At 30.6% G+C, this 12,496-nt stretch overlaps 1 protein-coding gene and 1 pseudogene across 1 annotated transcript; one reads left to right on the top strand and one right to left on the bottom strand.

Annotated features, from left to right (window-relative positions):
• The first annotated feature begins 7,194 nt into the window (after positions 1 to 7,194).
• On the top strand, positions 7,195 to 10,292 carry LOC118056744 (uncharacterized; annotated as a pseudogene).
• An 894-nt stretch (positions 10,293 to 11,186) lies between these two features.
• Positions 11,187 to 12,077, bottom strand: LOC118056743 (uncharacterized). Its single transcript, XM_035069079.2, has 2 exons — positions 11,630 to 12,077; positions 11,187 to 11,493 (listed from the first exon to the last, which is right to left on the bottom strand). Exons 1-2 carry the CDS (start codon positions 11,792 to 11,794, stop codon positions 11,389 to 11,391), a joined length of 270 nt encoding a protein of 89 aa, XP_034924970.1. The 5' UTR covers positions 11,795 to 12,077; the 3' UTR covers positions 11,187 to 11,388.
• Positions 12,078 to 12,496: the final 419 nt, after the last annotated feature.

The following is a 12,496-nucleotide window of genomic DNA, read 5'->3' as shown; positions in this document are numbered from 1 at the left end:
TCATATAATTAATTAAAAAAATTTATTTCAAATTGTTTTTTTTTTTTTTTTGCTTAATATAGTGCATGTATAGTATACCATTTTTTTTTTCTAATACATTCGTGTAAGAAAAATCAAAATATTTATTTTTCATTTTTTTTTACTAAAATTGCCATTTATGGTCTTGATAAGTTATTTCTTTTTTAAAAATAATGATTTTGGCAAAAACATTACAAAGAGAAAGGAAGAGATAACGAGGTTTTAATTAAAAGGAAATTTTTTTTATTCTTATTTCAAATCATCTATATATTTTTTAATGATTTTAATTCTTTTCAATTATTCATTTTTATTGCATTATATTTTCTATTTACAATTAATTTTTTTGGTAAAAAACACATTATCAAAAACTGTAATTTTATTTTATTTTTTTGCATTGAAAAAAAACAATAGATCCATCTTGTGACAAAGCATAGGGCACGTGATCACTAAACTAACTCGTATATTTGAAAATCATTTCCCAATTAAGGCTATATTTGTTTCCTAAATTTTAGTATTTTTCCATTAAAAGAGAAAAAACAACCAAAAACATCTTTTTCTTGAGATCTTAAATTTAAATACTCGATCAAAATGTTTAATAAAAAGATGCTTAATTCTATACAACATATTTATGGGAACCTAAAGTATTTTAATAACATAAAATATAAATATATATATTTTTTAAATTTTATTTAAATACTATTTTAAAACACGGTGCAAACTGTGTTTTACAAAAAAAAATTACTAAAAAATAATTTATTTTAGATTGTTTTGATATGCTAATATCAAAAATAATTTTTAAAAAATAAAAAATATATTATTTTAATTTATTTCAGTACAAAAAATATTTTAAAAAACAATCATAACTAAACTTCCAAACAATCACTTAATCTAAACCATTAAAATATAAATTGGTGATGAGATTAAAGAAGGAACAACAAAACAAAAGACGATACAAATCCACAAAAAGAGAAGGTAATATCTGGAGGTTTCCTTTTTAATTAAAATCCTTGATTTCATAGTCTAATAAGAGAAGTCATTGATGGCAAAAATATGTGAGAATTCGGAAAAGGTTTTAATGATGAAATTATCTAGCAAAAACAAAGATATTGAATGGAGTTTTCTTGCATCTATATAAAACCCAATTTGCTTCTGTAAACCACAGGCACCATCGAAGACAAAAAGATTTGGTTTTCAGTTTGATACGGATATATTTATGAGCATTTAATTTGCACGAGGTCGTTGTCCATGGCATTTCAGACAGGCATTACCGCCACAGGGCGGCCGTTCACGAGGTAAGGAATCTCACTTCCTGTCTTTGAATCAAGAAATCACCACCATGTCATGTGTTCATGTAAATTGTAACCCCCGCTAGATCCTTGTGCCTCTCCTGCAAGGTTTCTGTTTCAGGGATCTTAGCTGCTAACCTGTCTCTGTAAATTCTGCTGCTCACCTTCTTCTTCTTCTTCCTTCTCAGGTCGGTGGAAAAGACCCTCTGCTGAGGATGCCGACGCATCATGTGGCCGAATACTGCCTTACCCGAGGGAAATGTATCCCTCTCCTGTTTATTAAACAAAGACACAACGACCGGCTTCATTTCACGGCGACGGCGCAATAATCCATCAATCATTGTCTGAATCGGGATAAAGATCGGAGAGATTGGCAGTGCTGGGGTTCTAGCAGAGATAGGTCCGGAAAGAGAGAGCAAGAAAGCGGCCAAGGTGGAGATGCGGCAAGACTAGGTCGCTGCTCAGGCGTTCTGGATTGCACGCTATGCATGTGTTGCCATTGGCACAGATTTACTGATATGTTGGCAAAGAATTATGGAAAAATTTAAATAATTAGTTGCAAAGAATTATGGAATTTAAATAATTAGCTGCAGCCTTCTATTACTGTCAACACTACCATTTTAAGGTTACATTGGATCATCTAGCATTAACAAAGGCTAAAATCAGGAAGAGAAAAAAATAATTGTGGACTAAATTGAAAAATAAATTAAATTAAGAAAATAATTAAAAAATAAGAACTAAAAAAAATAAGAACTAAAACTGGATAAAAAAAAATTAAGTTAAATAAAATGCAAGAGACAAAATAAAAAAAATCAAGAAAGGATAAAAAAACAATTAAGAACCAAAATTAAATAAAAAAAATAAATGAAATAAAATGACAATGCATGAAATTGAGAAAAAAAAATCAATAACAGGGTAAAACACAAAGAAAAAAAGCAATTAAATAATAAGGATCATATTAGATAAAACAATATATACTAAATGATATAAAATGCCTAGGGACGAAACTGGAGAAAAAAAAACTTCAAAAAGTATTAAAGCAAAACAAAAGGTAATAAAAAATGAGAGCTAAAATTGATAAAAATATAAAAAAGAGGACACAATCAATTTTTAAAATGCTAGCACAGATTTTTAGGTTATAAAAAAAGGTATTGTACATCCATTGCGGACACGCACCACACCAACATGAAGATGATGATGCACCTCTCCAAGCACCAACATAGACGCCTAAATTTGATAACTAGACAATCCAACACATGCCTCTTGCATGGTGTAAGGATCGTCATGAGTTGATGTCTGCATTACACGTGTCAATAGTTTTTTTTAATAATATTAATTTTTTTTAAATTACTAAATAATCCCTAGGTCAACCATTTATTTTTTAAAATTACTCCATTAAATACCATTTAGTTTTGAAATTTGTTTTAGATGAGATTATGGCAATTTTTTTATGATATTAGCATACACTCTTTTTATATAGCTCTTCATGATTTTTTTAATTTTTTTTTAAAAGTTTGATCAAAATTATATTTGAGTTATTATTCTATAAGATATCAATTAATTAAATATTGATTTTTTGAATGAGATTCTTGCCTTTTATGATGTTAATAATCATTGTGTTAATTATTTGATGTGAATTTTCATGAAGTTTTTATTTATTTTTTTTTGCCATCATGAAAATAAAGTTCATGTTATTATAGTGTTATTATAGTTGTTACAAACATAGTTTTAAAACCGGCCTGACTTGATAGGTCAACCCGGGACCCGGCTAACCCGAGGCTAGAGCATGGCCTGGTTGAAAAAAATTTAGAAAAAGTCATGATCAAGTGTGACTCGGACAATCCGACGGGTTGGCCCAGTTGACCTGGCAAAACCTGTTTGCAACATGTTGATTTTTTTTATTAAAACGATGCCATTTTGAATTTTTTTGAAAATAGAGATTGACCCAACCGATTCGGTGACCCGGTCAAAATCCAGAACCTAGATCTTAGACCGGGCCGAGTTTAAAAACTATAGCTACAAATGCTCTTTTTTGAATTTCTTGTTAAGTGGATTATGGCTTTTATATAAAAAAAGAAAAAAAATGGTAAAAGAACAATAAATATTGCTGAATAATAAAAGATACTTTTTGAAAAACAAAATATATTTTTTAGTTCATGATTTTATTTATTTTTTTGTTCACGAATGCTTTTTTATAATCATATAATTAGTTAAAAAAATTGATTTCAAATTGTTTTTTTTCTCCTTAATATAGTGTGCATGTATAATATATCATTCTTTTTTTTTTTTCCCCTAATACATTCGTGTAAGAAAGATCAAAACATTTATTTACTAAAATTGCCATTTATGGTCTTGATAAGTTATTTTGTTTTTTTTTAAATTATTTTGGCAAAAAATTACAAAGAAAAAGGAAGAGATAACGAGGTTTTAATTAAAAGGAAACTTCTTTTATTCTTATTTCAAATCATCTAGATTTTTTTAATGATTTTAATTCCTTTCAATTTTTATTAGGAACCATGGAAAACTTTTTTGAAAAAAAAATATTAATAAAAAAGGAATTATACTAGAATTTGTTAGGATTATTACTTTTCTTGCAAGAAACATTTTTATTCCAATATAATTAAATAAAAATTAAACATTTTTATTGCATTATATTTTCTATTTACAATTAATTATTTTTTGGTAAAAAACACATTATCAAAGACTGTAATTTTATTTTATTTTTTTGCATCGAAAAAAACAATGAATCCATCCCGTGACAAAGCATGGGGCACGTGATCACTAAATTAACTCGTACATTTGAAAAGCATTTGCCAATTAAAAGCAAAAAAACAATAAAAAAAACATCTCTTTTCTTGAGATCTTGAATTTAAATACTCGATTAAAATGTTTAATAAAAAGATGCTTAATTCTATACAACATATTTATGAGAATCTAAAGTATTTTAATAATATAAAATATAAATATTGATTTTTTGAAAAAAATTTCATTGAATTATCATTTGGCATCCCGTTCCACAAATATTTTTTTTTTATTAAAAAATAATTTATTTTGATATACTTTGAATCATTTTGATCGATGATTTTAAAAATAATTTTTAAAAAATAAAAAAAAATTATTTTAATGTATTTCAACACAAAAAATACTTTAAAAAACAATCATAACTACATTTTTGAATAATCACTTAATCTAAACCATTAAAATATAAATTGGTGATGAGGTTAAAGAAGGAACAACAAAACAAAAGAGGATATAAATCCACAAAAAGAGAAGGTAATATCTGGAGGTTTCCTTTTGAATTAAAATCCTTGATTTCATAGTAAGTCATTCATGGCAAAAATATGTGAGAATTGGGGAAAGGTTTTAATGATGAAATTATCTAGCAAAAGCAAAGACATTGAATGGAGTTTTCTTGCATCTATATAAACCCAACTTGCTTCTGTAAACCACAGACACCATCGAAGACAAAAAGATTTAGTTTTTAGTTTGATACGGATATATTTATGAGCATTTAATTTGCACGAGGTCGTTGTCCATGGCATTTCAGACAGGCACTACCGCCACAGGGCGGCTGTTCACGAGGTAAGGAATTTCACTTCCTTGTCTTTGAATCAAGAAATCACCACCATGTCATGTGTTCATGTAAATTGTAACCCCCGCTGGATCCTTGTGCCTCTCCTGCAAGGTTTCTGTTTCAGGGATCTTAGCTGCTAACCTGTCTCTGTACATTCTGCTGCTCACCTTCTTCTTCTTCTTCCTTCTCAGGCCGGTGGAAAAGACCCTCTGCTGAGGATGCCGACGCATCATGTGGCCGAATACTGCCTTACCCGATGGAAATGTATCCCTCTCCTGTTTATTAAACAAAGACACAACGACCGGCTTCATTTCACGGCGACGGCGCAATAATCCATCAATCATTGTCTGAATCGGGATAAAGATCGGAGAGATTGGCAGTGCTGGGGTTCTAGCAGAGATAGGTCCGGAAAGAGAGAGCAAGAAAGCGGCCAAGGTGGAGATGCGGCAAGACTAGGTCGCTGCTCAGGCGTTCTGAATTGCACGCTATGCATGTGTCGCCATTGGCACAGATTTGCTGATATGTTGGCAAGGAATTATGGAAAAATTTAAATAATTAGTTGCAAAGAATTATGGAATTTAAATAATTAGCTGCAGCCTTCTATTACTGTCAACAGCACCATTTTAAGGTTACATTGGATCATCTAGCATTAACAAAGGCTAAAATCAGGAAGAGAACACGATTTTTTTACCTTCACATAAAACAAAACTTAACACTTGTTATCGGGGAAGTAAAAGTTGATACACAAGCTCTTCGGTTTTTGGACAAATATATTATTTTTCATTTTAAAACACAATGAAATAATTAAATTAAAAGCAAAAAAATTAAAATGGATGTTAAGGGGAATTTTTATATTTTTCACAATGAATTTTTTTTATTATCACCAGCTTAGCCGAGGAAACAATTTGGTATATATATATTAACTTCTTTATTCTTTTTTCTTAATATAGATAGCTCTTAAAAACCAAAAAAAATTAAAACTACGGTCAAAGATTTTTTTTATTTATCATCAAGTTAATTTAGGGATAATTTGACATTTGATTATATATAAAAATAATAAGAAAACAAAAAGATATAGTCACATGTGGCACACTTGTCGACATTCAAAAATACCTTGTAATTGTGTCGTTGAAAATAACACTATGTTCTCTTTTTATTGGTGTGACATGTGTCAATATTGAAGGGATGATTTATTGATGAAGTGCTTCTTTTCTTTTTCTTTTCTCTCTCTTTTCTTGGAAATTCCAGCTTAACCTTATTTGTTGTTGATATTTCAATTTTAGTTCTTATTGTTTTGATTTTTTAATTTTTATTCTTGATCTTTTTATAGAAGTTTTATTTATTTTCAATTTTATCTTTCAATCTCAATTTATCATATATTATTTTTTCAATTTAACCCTTGTTTTTTTTGTTTTTTTAGCCTTTGTTGAATTAATTTTTCTTTTTAATTTCACATTTCAATAAAAAATAATAAATTTATGTCTGTCTTGTTTTGATCATTTTTTTGGTCTTTTATTTAAATTGATTTTTCTTTTTAATTTCACCCTTTAATAAAAAATAAAAATTATTTTGTATTTCAATTTTAATCTTTATTTTTTGTTTTGATTACTTTAGTATAATTTAATTTCTTCTTTCAATCCCATTCTATAATATTTGATTGATTGATAATTGAGTTTCATAATTTTTCTAAATATAATGTTTTAGGTCTAATGACCGAGATCATGAATTTGAAAAGTTAATATGAGTTAACGTTATGGTTTTTTTTTTAATAGGCTTTGTGATTTTCATCGTTTTCTTTTATATTAGTTCATCCAAAAACTTATGACCTGGACTGCAAGTATGACGAGATAACCCGAGTTGACTTAACCTTTATTACCAATGTTACATGTTTGTTATACTAATTCAAGTTGACTTGGGTTGAATTTTTTAGGGTTTTTTTTTTTTCCACATAATTTTATCCTTCCATGTTTAATGAGTGGGGAATTGAGCTATATTGTTTGTCTATTTTTGAAAAAAATATTTTTCTTATATTAACATGATCACTCTTTTTTAATTTGATCAATTTGTTTTTATTGTTTATTTTTTTATTATCTAGTTAAAATAAAACTAATTTGTTTAATTTAGATAAGTTTATGACCCAAGTCAAATTGTTTGAACCCTAATAAAATTTCTCTAAAATCCTTCTTAGATTTTAATCTTAGTATTTTAGATTTTTTTTCATTATTAAGCTTTGTGATCCTTCTTATCTCAGTGTAGGTGACAAAATGTAACTTGTTGAAGATTTTGCTATGTGATTTGAGGCCTTTATGAACAATACAAGACCATTAAATTAGTGAAAAGTCGAAACAAGTAGCAGGATTTCTGGGGAAAAAAATAAATATTTACCATTTCTCTAAATTAATTTACGGCTCAGGGGATACAATTGAGAAATCTTCCAAGCTTCAGGTAGTAGTAGTTTTGTGATTTAACAAAAAAGGAAGAAAAACAAAGTGTCGCGCCCCACTTGATGTCCTCCATGCATGTGCATCATTTGAGAAACAAACGATAATGCAGGCGCACCTCTTCCTGGTGGGACCCATCCCCGCCACAATCGACGCCTCTGCTTCCTCCTCCTCCTCCAGCTCCATCAGCAGGGGTGGCCCCAATTCCCCGACTCGAGCCGCCACTACATAAATCCCGCCATCACAAGAAAAACAACAAGCGGGGCCCAACAGTGGTAGTTGCATCATCATCATCATCATCATGGGTAGCATTCAACGGCGGCGAGCAAGACCATTATGCGGTGCTGGGACTCGAACGCACCGCCACTTCAGCCGATATTAAGAAAGCTTACCGCCTTCTTCCTCGAAAGGTGATTCTGTTATTTGATTTGAATACTGATTACTGACTGCAGTTTTGGTTTGATTTCAAGTCTAATTTTAGGACAAGTGAGTTTATGTAATAGTGTTTTAATTAATTATAGGGTTGAAATATAAAAAAAAAAGAAAAAAAGAAAAAAAAAGAGGTCTTGATTAAAATTACAACTTGTGGGTTTAATGCTGCTAAGGTATTCTACTGAGTTGTTAACTTGTTAAAACAGCATCATGGAGGTTTTGAATAAGAAATGTGTGCAAAAAACTGTCTTTAATCCATACTGCTTTGTGGAAGAAGGTATAACTGAATTCAAAAGTTTTTGAGCAGAGTTGTTCATTGTTGCCCGCGTCTGTTATGTTAATTCTCTTTCAAATGTGTTGGCAAAGTTGTAACAGAATTGAGTGACTCAATCTGGAATGTGCTTAAAAGGGCTACTTCTGGTTTGGTTTGCTGTTATGGAGTAAGAGTTGAAGTGCTGTGTTAGAAATAGATGGATGGGATTGTCGGAAAATGATTCTAGGATGTGCTTAGAAAAAGTTGATATGGTCTAGAATGTCTTGGTTCACTTTTGTTTCGTCAGAATATTGTGTTGATTTGAAGGAGATGTAGCTGGTTAAGAATTTAATTTCTTAGGGTTTCCATGGTTGTTGTAGTATATTGCTTGTCAGATATGCTGCAAGACATGATAGAAGGAGTTCTGCGCATTTGTTTCTCTATGGTTTACTTCAGTGCTCGTGCTTTCTTTGGGGCTCCAAGCATTGGCATGAACACACACACACGCCCATATGCTGCGATATTTTAGGGTCCAATGTCCTGTGCTTAGCATCACTTGTTAAATTCATGATGATACATTTTAACTTCTTGCAAGTGCCCTTGACTGTCATTTACCACAAATAGTTACTTCTCACTTTCATTTTTGTTGGAAGTTTTATTAGAGATTGCCATAAATTTTGAAAAACTATCTCCTAGATGTACGCTAATGATTTTGTCCTTGACACTTGACTTTTTACTATGGTTACAGTATCATCCTGATGTTAGCAAGCATTCACAAGCTTGCGAGCTGTTCAAGAGTGTTCGGCATGCATACGAAGTGAGTAATCCTTAATAACCTTCGTGGTTTCTGTTCTGCTAATTACTGATTTTATGAGAAAGATAACAACTTAATTTGTTCTGTCCATGTTCCTATATGGAGAAAAACAAGTTTGGGTTCAGTAGGATAGAATCGTGAGCATTGTTGGACTGGAAGAATTCAAGTGGTGTACTGATCTCGATTGAAAATTTTACCAACGGCCAGTGAGTTTGTTGTATTAGAGGTGATCATTTTTGGTTCGGTTTGGTTTTTTTGGTTTCAAGTTTATCAAACCGAACCGAACCGAATGATTTTTTAAAAATTCTAATCGGTTTAATCGTTTTTTTTTCCATGGTTCGGTTTTTTCGGTTATTTTTTTTCCGATTTTTGCGGTTTAATTGGTTTTTCAGTTTTTTTACTTACTCCTACGTTGCATGGAAAAATTAAGAGGCAAAGGAAGTTTAGCATTGGAAAACTGACTTTCCATATCTATTTTTTCCTAAGCCCACTTGGATATAGTGAGTGTGTAAGTTGATGATGATATTTAAGGTCTTGATCAAGTGCAATGTAGAAGTTGCCACTGTTTTCCTTTTATCTTGCTCCTTTTGCTCAGGGCTTTTAGTTTCTTGGGTGTCATATCATCTTATTTTCCATTTTCCAGACTATATTTTACCTTCTTACAAACTCTTTCCTGAATAGATACTCTTTAATGAAGTGACAAGGGCTCGGTATGATCGAGTACTTAGATTTCAAGAAGATACTGGCAGGTCATATGCTAAAAGACACTATTATACTCCCGAAGTTGAAGACTGGGGAAGGATCTACAAATGGGCTGAAATGAAGCAGAAAATGGGGCACATTGGGAGCGCTACAACGTGAGCGAGGACCCTTCCTTCTACTGTGAGACAGAAGAGGAGGTTGAAGAAGGAAGTGCTAAGATCTGCATTTTGATCCCTCTTTTTACTGCAGACTCTTGGATCTCTATCATCTCTTACATTCAGTAGTGTCATGGCTTTGTTCGACAGACAATTGGATGCTGAGTATAAGATTGGTTATTTCATTGCATGGATTTTGGGTGGGAGAGGTGGGGTTTTGCTTGTTCTGTGTCTCCATTTTGCTAGCTTGGCCTCTGGAAAGACAAGCAGCAGTACGGTTGCTCCGGTGGTGGCAGCCCTGTGTGTTGGTTCAAATCTTGCGAGGTTCGCTCCCCTCCCACACGGTGCTCGTCACACTTTTGTACATGTCTATTAAGCTGCAAGCGGACCTAAACTGAAGCTCTTCCTGCTGGTGTTGCTGCTAATACTGGTTGTCCATAAGCTCTGCATTAATGGTATTTCTTCTCTGAAAATCCTCGTACATATGTTCTAATGCACAGTATAGCATCAGTGCCAGTTTGTTAGATGGGATTTTTTCTTTTTCTTTCTTTTTTTTCCCTTCCTTTTAAATGGAATTTTGCTTGCCCTCTTATTATATAATGTCAATAATTCTGTGCTCCTCTCGTTTCAAGAACTGTCGAGAAATTAAATCAAATTTTAAGGCTTTCAGTTTGAGAGTTTCGAATGTAACTGTTGGATCTGGACTTTTTGCCGCTGCATTGGTATATTAAATTTTCCTCAGCCGGTGTAGCTATGCTTTTATCACGTTTGACAGACCGACAGGATTCAGTCAAGCTTGGAGATTTATAGCATTTTTGTGTTTATTTTAATTTTTTAAAATTAATTATTTGTAGTGTTTTTCATTTTAACTGTTTTAACAATGTTTATATAAAAAATAAATTTTAAAAAATTAAAAAAATAGTATTTTAATATTTTTTCAAGTATTTTGAAAAACATATTGTTATAATACTAAATAAATTTTTAGATAGCATTTGAGAATGGGATTAAATTATGTTTTTTAAAAAATTAATTATTTTTAATGTTTTCATTTTGTTTTAACAATTTTAACAATGTTCATATAAAAATTAAATCTTAAAAAATTAAAAATATTATTTAATATATATTCAAATAAAAAATATTTTAAAAAAATAATTGTTATTATAATACTAAATAAGCTTTTAGATAGTATTTGAAAATGAGATTAAATCATGTTTTTAAACAATTTAATTTTTTAAATTAATTAATTTTAGTGTTTTAATTTCATTTTAACAGTTTTAACAATGTTCATATAAAAAATAAATCTTTAAAGATTTAAAAAATTTATTTAATATACATTTAATTAAAAAATATTTTGAAAAAACAGTTATTATTACAATACTAAATAAGCTTTTAGATAGCATTTGAGAATGAGATTAAATCTTATTTTTTAAAAAATTTAATTTTTTTAATATTTTAAAATTATTTTGATATTTAAAATATTTAAAATAAAAATAAAAATAAAAATGGAAGGATTATTGAAATAAAGTTAATGTCCATTAATTGAAGGATTCTCAATTGACATTCTACAGCTGCAGCATGTTTTGACATAGCAACTAACAAAACACAGCCCCCTCCTCCCATCCTCAACAACACAAATTCCCCCCACTGTTATGATACAGAGATCTTATTATTTACAAAAAAAGAAGGAAATCCAAACAGATCCATGATTGAACCTTACGAGCTTTTCAAGGTCGCATCTTTCTTCATCTCCTTCAAATTCCTCCACAAGTAGCTCCCACTGGCCATGTCGACGAATACCCAGAATCCATTTTGAATCATCTGAAAAGAAAATCCAATAGCAAGAAACATTCAAGACCTGTAATTAGAGAAGGAAAGAAAACAAGGTTTCTTTGAAAGCGAAAGATTAAACCCAAGGGATCATAGAGATAAAGAACAAGAAAAGAATCCTTGATACCCTTTTCAAATTGAATTCTTGTTTATCTTCCAATGAAGTCTTTTCAGCCGTTGAATCATCGGAAACCATGTCGTCAATCTCCGGGGACGATCGCACTGTCCTCCATGCAAAATATCCAGCCAAAACTGCTGAGAAAAACACCAAGATGAACCTTAAAGGACACATATCTTTTCAGAAACACCAAAACAAGAAACCCTTGTGTCTATCCTGCAGCGATCGATCAAAGAGAGGCTTTTTGCACTTATTTTCCCCTTTTTTTCTAGATTAGAAGCAAAGGATGAGAGGCTTTGCTTTATCAAGGCAATCCTGCAGATGTGAATTAGTAAAACGCGTTTTTGTTGAAGGAAGCTTCCAACGAGCCTTTTCTTACCAAGTCAATGGCAGCTTCACCTACGACTTTCGCCATGATAGCCATCCATTGCTTCCTTTCTACATTTGTGGTAACCATTTTCTCATAATAATAATAATAATAAAATAATAATTTGTTAATCTCCAGTGACCAGTTAGCTGTCAATGGTTTAAATGTCAAAGCAAGCCTGTATCAATTCAAGATTGAACAAGTGTTCTTTCACACCCTCTTTTTTTTTTTTTTTCCAAGTCAACAAAAAATGATAATTTATAATGATGGGGAGTTAAATTGGATGGATTATCATCTTTCATAATATAATTTATTTGTTGATGATATATTTTACTTGAAATTTGAGTTTGATAAGAGTGTTGATGCATTTAAAAGTGTTTTTTCTATTTTAAAAAATATTAAATTAATATTTATTTATGTGTTTTTAATATATTTTTAATTAAAAACTAATTTTCAAAATATTGTACATTAATTAATAAACCTAAAATCATGATCTAATAATGATTTCA

The sequence above is a fragment of the Populus alba genome, chromosome 19 (genome assembly GCF_005239225.2).
Source record: "Populus alba chromosome 19, ASM523922v2, whole genome shotgun sequence".
NCBI classification, from domain to species: Eukaryota; Viridiplantae; Streptophyta; class Magnoliopsida; order Malpighiales; family Salicaceae; genus Populus; species Populus alba.
This window is presented reverse-complemented; position numbering and strand designations above follow the sequence as displayed.